Source organism: Alexandromys fortis, unplaced genomic scaffold, assembly GCF_014885135.2.
Source record: "Alexandromys fortis isolate MF-2015 unplaced genomic scaffold, M_Fortis_MF-2015_v1.1 scaffold_62, whole genome shotgun sequence".
Lineage (NCBI taxonomy): Eukaryota > Metazoa > Chordata > Mammalia > Rodentia > Cricetidae > Alexandromys > Alexandromys fortis.
Genome location: NW_026067942.1, coordinates 9,532,898 through 9,546,382, shown reverse-complemented (window position 1 = coordinate 9,546,382; position 13,485 = coordinate 9,532,898). Strand labels below are relative to the sequence as shown.

At 47.0% G+C, this 13,485-nt stretch overlaps 1 protein-coding gene across 1 annotated transcript in view; it reads right to left on the bottom strand.

Annotated features, from left to right (window-relative positions):
• Positions 1–13,485, bottom strand: part of Plxna2 (plexin A2) — a 201,638-nt gene that overhangs the window by 173,848 nt on the left and 14,305 nt on the right. The window contains exon 2 of the mRNA XM_050148182.1: positions 1,986–3,248. Coding sequence (XP_050004139.1) covers positions 1,986–3,173 — 1,188 coding nt within the window. The 5' untranslated portion in view covers positions 3,174–3,248. The remainder of the gene's footprint in view (positions 1–1,985; positions 3,249–13,485) is intronic.

Genomic DNA, 13,485 nt, shown 5'->3' with positions numbered 1-13,485 from the left:
CTGAACCTACACCTTAGGGTTAGATGGCAATTGCTTCCTCAATATCTTGTTAAGTATTCCCAAAGCCTAATGTCCTTTTAAGTTTGCAAAGACAGAGAGTGACTGAAGTATGATTTTTCTCAGAGGTATTGGTCCCATGGAGCCTGCATCAGGAATCTGTGAGCTGCCCTGAATTCAGATCCTTCTTCCTGGTTCACAATTATATAGATTTAAGTAGTCTGTTTACACTTTCTAAGCCTTTGTCTTTCTATTTGCAAAAGGTCATGACAATTAGTGCTTTACCTGTGAAGATCAGGTGAGGTACAAAACTGCTCAAAATAGCCCTTTGTGTGTAACTGATATTTTGTGAATGATGGGTCCCTTCTTCATACTTTTTTTGTGGGATCAATGTTCAAATCTTTGACCTGAGAGTTACATGTTGGTCCACAGACTATGTTAAAGACAAGCTCCAGTCCCTAATTCAGATCCTTTGGTCTCTAATAGGATCCCGAGGACACCACCAATTTGCACCCCTAACTGTTTTGGGGTTTGAAATGATATTGCACGAGGGGGTGACAGAAGAGGAAGTTTTTTCCTATAAGGCAGTAGTTCTCAATCTGTGGGTCAAGACCCCCTGGGCTCACATAGCAGATATTTTTTATTACAGTTCATAACAGTAGAATAATTACCATTATGAAGTAGCAACAAAATAATTTTATGGTTGGGGTCACCACAACATGAAGCACTGCATTCAAAGGTCGCAGCATTCAGATGGTTGAGCACCACTGTGAATAGCCACTTGTCCTTCCAGCTATCACCAGCCTTTCTGACGTCCCATGGTCACTAGTCAGGGCTTGTCTCTGTAGCACCAGTGGAGCAGCACACAGTGGCCTCTTCCTTTCAACTTTGGCTCAGAGGCAAGCAGGAATCAGCAGTTTCCTTCTGACAAGGCCGTGGGAACCAGGGTGGAAGCTGCAAGGGGTTAACCCTTACATTTCCTCCACACTTCTTTTGTTTGAAGAGGCTCTTTGTTCATAAAACTTTAGTGCTATAAGGCAAACTGGAGATTACCTAAATCCAGATTTCTCATTTTATGAAAAAAAGATAACTGGCAAATAACTAGTCCTTCATTACTATGATTAGCAGTGGTAATCCTAGTTGCTGAATGATTAGTGTGTGCTAGCATGTTATTTTCATAATAAAAAGGGTAATATTATTTCTATTTTAAAGAAGAAAAACGTATAGCTCAGATACCACACATCACTTGCTCAAGGACATACAGGATATAGGTGGAAGAACTTATTTTTTTTAAATCTAATTGATTAGATTTAAAGCTCAAATTCTTAACAAGTATGCTGGGGTACCCTGTCATAAGCTTGGATCAAGCTGTGATTCCTTGATGTTCATATTATGCTTAGGCATGACCCAAGATTTTATACTTGCTACCTCTCTCTGGAATGCCTTTTTTTCTCTCTCTCTCTCAATGGCAGATATTCTCTAGAACTGCTCTGTGCTGTTTTATTTTCCTCTATAGAAAATTTACCATTTGGCAGGCAGTATCATTTTATTTGCTTGAGAGTCTCATATAGCCAGGCTAGCATTGAACTCACTATATAGGCAACACCTAATCCTCCTACCTCCAACTCTTCCGAGTGTTGAGACCACAAGTATGCACCACCACATTGGGCCAGGCTGTTTTATGTGTTCGCTTGTCTTGCCTCACTAGTAGGTAAGCTCTCTAAGAACATGCAGCTTAGTCATGCGGCTTAGCAGCACCAAAAGCAATGTCTGGTGCACTGTAGGTATACATACAGAGGCATGTATTAGTACTGATTTAATGAGTCAGCAAACTCATCTCAAGACTTTAATGTAGGCAAGACTCTGCAATTGGTAGTCATCACCTAGTTGCCTAAAACCCATTCTTACCCCCAGGTCCCCACTGGCCTAGAAGCTGAGGGTACAGGGGTACAAAGGAATCAGGAACAAAGCACAGGAAGGCTCCTTACCGCCTTGGTGCACTGCACATCCTTTCCCAGAAGCCAGTTGAGCTCCAAGTTGCCCTCTCCATGGTAGCAGGACTGCAACCGCTCCTTGATCTGCAAGTTGATGGCCCGAATGGGGAAGGCACATAGGGCAGAGTCGTCGGGTGGGTGGTGGTACTGCTTCTGCCCTTTCGAGAAGATGGCAAAGAGCACATCCTCATCGCTGCTGATGTTGAAGGCCTGAGCTAGAGCTTCCCCAGGCTTTGCGAGATAAGCTGCCTGCAGGAGGCGGTATTCTACCCCGGCACGTGTGCAGCCAAAGGGCAGGGACACATAGGAGTGGAACTTGGGGTCATCCTTGCAGAGACGCACGATTCTTGAGGTATAGAAGAGGTCTCCAGCTGAGTTGATGGCCACACCCTCAGGGGTCTCTGGCTGGACAGTGAGAAAGTAGACAAAACCACCGCTGGCAAAGCCATAGATGTAGAAGATGTCAAAGTGGGAGACCAGGGCTAGGGTGTCAGAGGGGATCTTGATGAGGGAGGAGACAAAATCACTGTGGAGCTCATAGTCCAGCATGGCTGAAGACTCAGGGTCACGGGGTAGCTTGCGGCTGGACAAGGTAGGGAAGTAATCCTGCTTTCCATCCACAGCAGTGCCAATAAAAAGCTTGCCATCTTCCCCCTCAGAGCGCACAATCACCCCATACATGGTGCCTGTCTTATTGACGCTGGACAAGTAGTGCTCCTTCTTGTGGGATGGCTCCACCAGGATGAAGAGGTCATCTAGCCGCAGGAGCTTGCAAACTCCCTGGTAGAGACTGCCACAGGCAAGCAGGCGATTCTCGGAGTAGTCAATGATTAGTAGTTTGTTAACATTGTTGGTGAGTGTGAGCACCTCACTGCAGGGCTGTACAATCAGGGGTGGGTAGCAGGCCTTGTTGTCTTCTTCTGGCCCTGTCTTGTGAGCCACCTGGATTGTGAGGTTGCCTGTCAACTTGTAGACACGGTTGATGGCCCCCACATACACGGCCCCTGTTCTTCTGTGTACAGTCAAATGGTTGAAAGTCCAGTCACGGTTCTCGGAGTGGAAGGTGCTGAACTGAGGCATACCTGTAGTTTCACGAGCTAGCAGCAGCCAGGCCACTGAGAGCAGTACCACAGACAAGTTCTCAGCCTGCATGGTCCACAGCTGAGACCTCCTCTGCTCCATCCCGAGAGGGGCAAGGCTGGAGGGATAGCTCCTCTGTGTACTACTCTGCTTCTCTGGATCAGCTCTCACATGGTTCTGAAAAACACAAGGCAAGGGGTCAGACTAAAAGCAAGTTCTCCGTGAACCGTATTGCTTGACCAGGATTCCCAAATCCAGCTGACCCTATGAGTCTCTTTTGCTACATTTCAGTTTTTCTATTTTTAACATATTTTCCTCTCTGAGGGATGCTGGGGGAATCCCATTATCACCGGTCTTTAGCCATTATGCTGTACAATATGCTTTTGTTTGTGTATTTTATTTACATTGTATAAAGCATCCGATTTCAAGATATTGGTTTTATCTCTCAGAAAGTTTAAGAGACTGGAGTTCACTCAACCAGTCGACGCCGATGTCAGGACTGAAATGTCTTCCCCACACACTCACTTTAGGACCTCCTACTCCAGCATGATACGTCAATTATGTTTCTCCTTATCTCAGACTCCCCTGACTCCTGGGATCGCATGCCTTCTCATGTTCTGATATCCATCGTGAAAGAGAAGTGCTGGTCACCTCTAATGGGATTTATGGAAAGTATGCTGTTCAAAAAAGACTGGATTCCTAAGCCTGCCATCCCAGAGCCTAAAAAGCCCCCTGAAATGGCAGAGCCTGTTCCTCTGTAGACAGACATAGCCACTGGGAGAGGAATACATGGCTTTTAGGAACCCCAGTAGCATCACCTGAGGCAGGAGTTCTAGCAAGGCATACTTGGGCAGCAGTAGAGGAAGAGGAGTTGGAGGGTCAGTTTTATCTGGTCACTGCTGGGGAATTCTGGCCATTCAATCATCTGTGAGTTTAGCCCTGGGCCTTGATCACAGAGCTTCAAGTTCAGCCTCCACTCCTGAATGCTTTGATCTCGCCAGCATTACAAGAAGCTGTCCAGTAAGCATAAAGGACCCCTGAGGGCACTCACTAAGACCAGCAAGGGGAGATCCCAGGCAAGGGGACAGAGGTCAGGAAGTCCAGCCATCCCTGGAGAGTCTTGCTTCCCTGACTTTTAGGATGAACCGCAGTCACTTGAAAGCTGCACCAGAAGAGGCAGCAGTCATCTGGCTAAGAGAGCCTTTCTCAAGCTGGATAGAGTGCCTGGATAACCTTGTTGACAAGTACTGACAGAACTCTGGGTGCACGGACGACAGGAATGGAAACACTCCAGCTAGGAAGAGAATTTGCTCCCAGGTAGCTTACCAAAGGCCTGCCTGCCTGTTCCCTCAACTCCCCAGGCTGGCTGGACTGGGTTATAATGAGTCTGACACCACTCCCACCCAGTTTTCTCCTTGTATATTTAGAGATGCTCCTTCCTGCTCCTCCACTCTGCAGCATAGGTCTGCAGCCAGCATGGTGCCAGAGTGTTCCAACCTGACTCCGTTTCTCCAAGGGGGCTCTGATCGGTGTCTTGGAGGTGATTCATGAGGTCCCAGGCTTCCTTGGAAAGAGGAAGGGCAGCGCGAGGCTGGGGCTGACTTTAACTACTCTAACACAGTTCTTCCGGCCTCACAAGCACAGGCTCCCAACTCACCCAGATTGCAGTTTGAAAAGCAGGTTATTTTTAGCTATGTCCTAAGGCCGGTAGCAGGACATGAATTCCTCAAGAGGAGCTGCAGAAAGGAAATAACAGAATCCTCAAACTCTCCAGCTAAATGGGGAATTGCAGGAGGTCACACTGTATGCATGCTCATCTCTAGAAGACAGGGCCACAGGTGGGCTCCCTGGTTACAAGTGGCTTCAGATAGAAGATGTAACATGAGAACAGATTGTCCATTCAAGACAAACTTTGAAGATGAGGCAACCTGTCACCATGCAAGGTGTAGGTGCTTGCAGCATAGAAATTCTCTCTGAAGCGCAGTGGCACTGAGTTTGAGGACTGCATGCTCCTGCCTTCCCATCTCACTCATCCACATACAAGCCTAGCTCATGCACACAAGGAGGAGTCCAGAGAGCAGAGACCAGCATCTGAAGACACAGTCCACCATCTAGCTTCCCTCCTCGTTGGCATAGTTCAGGAGATAAGAGGCTTTCAGGACACATCTGGGACATTAGACTGATCAAGTCCCATCTCCATCTTTGTTAGAATGAGAATGGCAGTACCTAGCTCTCTGGTTGTCATCAAAGTTAGTGTGGTTCTGTAGGGAAACTCCTTAGCCACACCACTGGTACCCGCTACATCACCATAAAGGGCTCTGATGGGAAATGGCACCGGAATTCCCAACTTCTCTTCTTATGTTTTCCTTTTCCATGGATGGACAGTATGTGGGGAGCTTTGATCCACTGGCCCCGTGGCAGAGCTTATTTGGAAGGTAGGCGTCAGGGGAAAAGAACAGACCCAGGCTCGTTTTCTCTGTCATATTATAGCACAAGTCACAACACAGCCTCTCTGAAGACATCAGGGAGGCAGCTGGAAGCTGGATTCTGAGCGGAGAAACTGGTCACAGCGCAGATAGATGTGCAGAGAGTTCAGGAGGACAGGTCTAATGTCTGTCACTCACAAATCATCTAGTGGGGGTACCGTTCTAGCATTTCACCGAGTTTGTTTCCTAAGCTGTCAAAACTAGCCAGTCTGCAAGACTCCTCCTTCCAGATGAAATGATGCCTCGAGGCCAATCTCCTTCAGTTCCTCGTCTGGGGTTAAATAGCCACTGAGTAGTACTCTAATATGTATATATTCCATACTTTCTTCATCTATTCTTCAATTGAAGGGCATCTAGGTTGTATCCAGGTTCTGGCTATTACAAACAATGCTGCTATAAACATAGTAGAGCATATACTTTTGTTGTGTGATAAGGCCTCTCTTGGGTATATTCCCAAGAGTGGTATTGCTGGGTCCATGGGTAGGTTGATCCCGAATTTCCTGAGAAACCTCCACACTGCTTTCCAGAGTGGTTGCACAAGTTTGCATTCCCACCAGCAATGGATGAGTGTACCCCTTTCTCCACAACCTCTCCAGCAAAGGCTATCATTGGTGTTTTTGATTTTCGCCATTCTGACAGGGGTAAGATGGTGTGGGTGGTCCTTGGACTTCCCACAGGGCAGGGAACCCTGATTGCTCTTTGGGCTGACGAGGGAGGGGGACTTGATTGGGGGATGGGGAGGGAAAGGGGAGGCGGCGGTGGGGAAGAGACAGAAATCTTTAATAAATAAATAAATAAATAAACAAATAAATAAATAAATAAATAAAAAATAGCCACTGAGTTCCTTCTGTACTGCTGGTGTAGCTGATCAGACAGGCTTTTCCAGCACATCTCTGAAGCAGGCCTGTTTTCTTTGTACCCCTCTAACTGCATGATCCTTGTGACTAGTCGGGAAATTCATCCTCAGGCCCAGGGGCTACCCACCCCAGCAGCTCCTACTGGACACTGGGGTCCAGAGAAGACACTGTCTCCTGTGATGAGAGATGGAAAGGTTTGATATCTTGACTACCACAAATTTATATGCCAAGATGGATGGAAAGATATAGCTCTAAAGCAGGGTTTGGTTGTCAAAGGTCAGGCCACCCAGATGAGCTCAGGGTAAGGAAGGCAGCCACCTTGTGACTGTGAAAAGCAGCAGTGTGGTATGGTTAAACTCTGGGGCGAAGGACTCAGATATGTGGCTTTAAGCAGAACTTCAGCTGTGTGCACCTGTTCAGGGCACAAGGTCATTGGGATGCTGTCTCTCCGTCTACCTGAAATGGGCTTAGATCTGGGACCTGCCATGCAGGATCACTGTTACAAGTCCTCAGTGCAGCACCAACCATGTCTTGTGCTCAGGAGGCCATAACCTTTACCACAAGCGGATATTTGCAGCTCCTTGCTTTCTTTTACCATACGATTGGTCTCAGAACAGATATTCCATTCTCAGACTGGCTGAAGCCTGTGACACTGAACAGTTAGTACTTTCCCTTAACCCTGATTTCCTGCTAAAGCCAAACAGGGGTTCTCTTTTAATAAAACGCCCCACTTTCCATCACATCCTCTCTCTGTGTCTGTTCATGAAGTCAGTGGTCATATTCTGGGGCTTGTCTCTTCTACCAGTTTTCTTCTCCCTTCCCAAGTTCGCAATCAGGGGACCTCCTGTCCTAGACTTCTGAGTCACCCACAGAGCCTCCTCAACGTCTTCCCCATGGAGACTGTGACACCAAGGAGAGTTCACACTTGCTTCTGGGGAAAGCAGGTGCCACTAAATATTTTATTTGCAGGTCTGATGACACCATCTTCCTGATTAGGAACCAAGAGGCAGGTGCTGGTGACAGCCACCTAAGGCACCTGATACCTTTCTGACCAGCTGGCATAAACGTCAGTGCCGATCCAGGAAGGGAGTGAAAGTGAGGCATTTCCAGCTCAGCTCAATGCAGGATTACCCTTCCTGTGAGGTCTAGGTGCATGTTGTCACTAACCTCCCTCACCTCAGAGGAGGTGGTGGCAGTAGGAATTAGAACCGCATAGAGCTTTGTGATAGAGTCAGAGTGCATGCTAGATCTCACGCCATAGTACCCATGAGGAGCACCACCATTTCCACCCTCTCCACCATCACTGTTGGAGCTTCCAGCATTACTACAGTACTGATAGGACTTAACTGTTCCCGCTCTCTTCACCCTGTCACTTCCAGTACCACTGCAGCACCGACTGAGCTCCATTATCCACCTACCCTTGCTATCACACTCATTGTGACGCCTAGTTACCTCCAGCACCATTGCAGCATTAATAAAGCTTAACTGTCCCCGTCATTGTCATCACTGTTACCCCCAGTGTCACGTGGTAATAAATACCCTACCACCCATCACTGTTATTGCTATGTCATCGCTAGTACCATCCGGTGTTAACAGAGCTCCGCCATCCCAGATAGAGTCCGCCATCCCAGATTGGCCATCAAATTCCTCATTGTAACCTCCAGCACCATCACAGTGCTGATAGAGCTCTACCATCCTCACCTATCACCATCATGGTGCTGATAGAGCTCTACCATCCTCACCATACCCAGAACCATCACAGGGCTGATAGAGCTCTACCATCCTCACCCATCACCATCACGGTGCTGGTAGAGCTTACCATCTTCACCCTCTCCATCACCAGCACAACTGTAATCCCCAGCACCATCACGGTGCTCACAGAGTTCACCCTTTACATCACTGTCATCCTTATCACTTCCAGAACCATTACAGTGTTTCCTGTCACCACAGCAGTAGTGATGACCATGTTGACCAGTTCTCTACTGGATGGTATACACAGCCAGACACAGAGGGTCAAATGGGAGGCAGGGCAGAACACATCTGGCAGCCCAAGGACCCCTCATCCTCCTTCTTCCATGGCTAATTTGTCCACTCTCTAGGTCACTTTTATAGTCAGCTGGACTTTGAGAGCTTTGCTTCAGGGTGGGCATTAAAGGACATTTTAAAGTTACTCTACTCTGCCACTTACCACTGTTTTCAAATGAAAAAAAAAAACCTACAGAAAGGAATTTACTTCTCCAAAAGATGTAAAATCAGTCAGGGACAGACCACCTCATAACACAAAGCTAACATTTCTTCCCTCGATGTAGAAAGTGAATCTTGGGAGATGGTTCTATTCACCTGGAGACTGTCTAGGGGACAGAGTTATCTTCCAATGTTAGATCCAGCACATAGCAGAAGGGAATGTGGTGCTGGCTTGGACCAAGAGCTGGTGCTGGGGACAGATCCCAAGAAACCCAGGATGTAGGGGGAGAGTTCAAAAGATTAGATTAGATCCTTGCCCAGTCCTGGTTAATGGCCTCCTCTGCCCTCCTGTATCCTAGTCAGGTCCTGGCAAAAGTCATACCCAGGAATGGTATCTAGTTTCTGTCTTGGGAGTTCTGATGTCCTCAGTGTCCCACCTCTTTAGGTCATAGACATCTTCACAGCTGGGTCACAGTTATTCTCAGCACAGAAAATTCCTCTTCCAATAGAGTTAGTGCTGCAGCAGAAGAGATGGAAGCTTTTTTTTTTTTTTTTGAGACAGAGTCTTTCTATATATCTCTGGTTATTTTGGAACTTACTACATAGATCAGACCAGACTGGCCTTGAACTCACAGAGATCTGCCTGCCTCTGGGATCAAAGGAGTATGCCACCACACCCAGCTGAGGTAGGATATTAAGGGAGACAGCTCTTCCCTAAGGTAGACTGCAGAAGAGATTGTGGAGGCTTTTGAAGTCGAGTGTCACAGAGGGCTGGAAAGGGATACCCAGAGCAGGGGTTTAGTTGGACCTGTGATGTCAGAAGGCCTCACTGGATTTCAAGTTTCAGTGAATTAAAATCCAGGTGGAAGAAATGTCTAAACCAGAGATTCTGATATACATCCTACCCAGTCTTCCCTTGGCTCAATGGAGTTAGTACAATGGAAGAATAGGATAACCTCCCTCATAGTGGGTCAAGCTCACTTTCCAGCACCAACCTCAGAGCTGGTCCAGACATGCTGGTAGCACAAGGTGAGCAAGAGGGTGACCGCAAAGGCCCTGTGGACATGGATGGCTGAAAGGCCGCAATTAGACTGAAAGAAGTTATCTGGTATTTAAATAATTATTAGATTGAAGGAATAATCATGGGTTTGAGCCAATTTTTTCCCCTACTGTCACCCTGATGGAGCCTATAATATTATTATTCAAATGGCCATGATTCTCATTGAGAAGAGACCATGGAGAAAGGGAGAATGGGGGAGGGGGAGAGGGAATGTGATGGGGTGGGGAGAAGGCTCAATGAATCTCCTAGTGACGGGGCTGCAGGAGGTACGATTAGTCTTTTTCTTATTTCAGCTGTCACTCACGTAGAGACACCAAGATTGTTATTAGCGTATTTTATGCACAAGATTTAAAGGCAGAGGGGGAGGGAGGAGGGAAGAGGGAGAATTTCCTATAGAAAATAACGGGACCAAAGGAACAATTTAGATGTCACTGCTGTACCAGCTGCATGTGCTTCATTACAGGAATGTCATTTTCCTCAGAGACTCCAGTGTTATTCGAAGCTAAGTGGCTAGCCCTGGCCCAGAGCAGGGAGGAGAGGGGAGGGGAGGGAAGGAGAGGGAGAGGGGAGGAGAGAGAAGGGGATGGGAGGAGAGGGGAGAGGAGAGGAGAGGGGAGGGGAGGGGAGGGGAGGGGAGGGGAGGAGAGGAGAGGAGAGGAGAGGAGAGGAGAGGGGAAGTTAGGGCTCTGATTTCTCTACAGTAAGATGAACCCTCAGTTTTACTTTCAAAGGTGGAGCTGGGATTAAACTAAATCTAGTCTCCATACTTAAAAAGCCAGAGGTGAGGCAGGAAGAAACAATGGGCTGTCTGCCTAGCATGGTGTCCTATGCTCTGGTCTTTCAAAGGCCCTTGGATTCCATCAGGCTACATGCTTCCCTGACACTGGAGAGAAAATGAATAACCAGGCACCATCATGAGGACTCAGTTCAAGCCAGAAGGATGGGATAATGGGTTAATGCCCAATTGTGTTTTTTTTTCAGTCAATATTCCCAGGTTAAGGTCCTAACCACAAAAAACTTCAGAATGTATCAAAGACTTCTAAATGTATTTGAATAAAGGGTCACTAACTAGGCCAATAGAAGGACATCAGGATGGGCTTCAATAAATATAGCCAGTATGCCCATTAAAAGGGGAATGTTAGGGGCTGATGAGATGACTCAGCACTTAAGAGCACTATCTGATGTTCTAGAGGTCAGGGTTCAATTCCCAGAACTCACATGGCACCTCATAACTGCCTGTAATTGCAGTTCTAGGGGATCCAACACCCTCACACAAACATGCATGCAAGTAAAATACCAATGCAAATAAAAATAAATAAATTACAAAAGGGAGATGTAGACACACAGAGAGGCATGCATGGAAAGATAACTCGGAGATACGTAAGAAGACATTGTCTCCACATAGACAACAGAGGCCTGGAACAGAGTCTTCCCTCATGGTCCTTGAGAGCAACACCTCTGAAGGCTGGATTCCCCCAGCCTTCAGAATGCCTTGAAATATGTCATTGATTCTACCAGTCTGGAAATGTTTTTTATAGCAGATAGAACCAACCAATAGCAGGGAAAAGTCATAGATTTGAACTTTTTGGCTTAGGAATTCTCTTTATTTTCTGAGGTGTGTGTGTGTGTGTGTGTGTGTGTGTGTGTGTGTGTGTGAAAGATATATATATATACACATAGATATATATAGAGAGAGAGACAGAGAGACAGAGAGACAGAGAGAGACAGAGACAGAGAGACAGAGAGAGAATGAGACTCATGTTCACCATTGGGGCAGAAGGGAATGCAGAAATACACAGTGCTGAACAGGTGTTCTGGAGATCTGAGGGCAGTAAGTGATGCCCTGCTTCCTACCTACCCTAAGCAATGCACAAAAGATCTACCACTCTCTGCAGCAGAGCTTGGGATGAACCCCAGGATCTGCTAATCTGTGCTTTTGCTGGAGTAGGTTTTCCTCTTTGGGCCTCTCCTGTTCCTATCTTCTACTCCTTCCTAGACAGCGCTGTTGTTACTAGCCCTCAGAACATGATGGAACGTGGTGACTCCCAGGGATGGTTGCTGCACATTCCCACTCCAGTTCCTTCTCACTGTGGATCCTGGCCCAGGACCACTGGCCTTCACACCAGGGAGGGTTTTCTGATGTTTTCCTTCCCAGGTCTCTCTGAGGGTTCTGGCTGAGCCCTGGAAACCACACCAGCTCTCCTGGGGCCTTAGCAAAACATCCACTGTTTGTCCTTTCCTCACTCAGGCTATAAAAGTTTGGAGTTGTCTCTCTGACTTATGAAGGGTCCCAAGATGTGCACTTATTTGAGGGGCTGGTGTGTGATTGGAAGGTGAGGGTTCTGTTTCTTTCTGGGGGTACTGGCTGGGCTAGCTTTGCAAAGTCAAAACAAGATTCATTATCCGGGGCCAGGAGCAGGGAGATACACTGCCTGACCTTGCAAACCTGCTCCATATGTCATGAGCCTGTCAGAAATCTCCCAGAATTCCCTTTATTATCTAAAGGTCGCCACCAGGGCAGAGCTGAGAGAGCTACATGGTATTAACTAAACTACAAGAGCAATCAATTTCAAGCAGCTGCCTTCCCTGCCATGCCACCTACCACCCCCCCCTTCATGGGGTTCTGCCCTCTTCAACCCCCTTTGGGGAAAGGACAGGGAGAAGCCTGTCTTGCTCTGGCTATCTCTTGTCTGGATGAAAAGAATCAGGACACATTAGCAGGTTCTGAGGCTATGGAAGCTGATCCTGGGGGGTACATCTATCCTCTGGAGTAAGGGGGATCAGAAAGGGTGGTTTGCTGCCCCTTTGATCCTCAGTAAGCACCCATCGAAGCCATCTTAGCAGTGAGTTGATGCTCTGGTAACCACTACTAGGTTAAAGCACAGGGAGAGAAATTCCCAGAGTTTGTCCAAAGGGAATAAAGTATAAGCATGGGATGATGCTGTTGCTAGGTCAAATTCATGTTAGGAGACATCCAATCCAAAGGGCCATGACTAGGCTGATCCTAGAAATAAGGCCAACGAAGACTGGCCACTGCTGCCACTCTTTATTAGTGACCATGGTCACCAGCTATGTTTCCTGCACTACTGGGAATCCTGTCATCTTTGGTTGGTGGATGCTCCACAGTTAGCATCCCCTAACTGTGAGAGAGTTAGCATCAACAGAAGCAGAGTTGAGCACCTTGATGGTGTCCTCAGCTAGAAGACAGAGCTTCAGGGGGCCAGGGTGTTTCCCCCAGTATTCCACAGGGACAACATTTCTAAAATTTACTTTCCAGCCAAACTCTCTTTTTATTAAGTTTGGAGAAAACTCACCAGAACATTAAATACAATTTGGTGAATATTTTATCTGAGACTACACAGTTCATTTCAAATTCACCCTAAGTGGTCATTTATTGTAGGAAGGGGACAGGGCTGGAGTGGGGCTAGTCTCACTTAGGTAGAGTCTGGAGTGTTCTGTGGTGAAAGGCTTGAGAATAGGCAGTCACCATTCAGAGCAACCCCGTATGCTTTAGTGGAAACTGAGAGAGTTTTCTTCTTGCCCCTCTTTATTGTATAGGAAAGGCCTGCATCTCTTGCAGGAATGAAATGGCGCAGGAAAGCGGGGTTAAAAATTTCCCATTTCAGTGATGAAACAAATTGCAGTTATTCTACTTAATACTATATTATGCTGCCATTAAACATAATGTTTTCAGAGAATGAATGACATAATTTCAGTCCACAGCAGCAGGAGAAGAGAGAAACAAAAGGTCAGGAAAGAAAAAGCCAGAGAGTGTCCCAGGCTATCCTTCACCCTCCACCCCGTTCCCTGCTGATTAGAAGACCCAT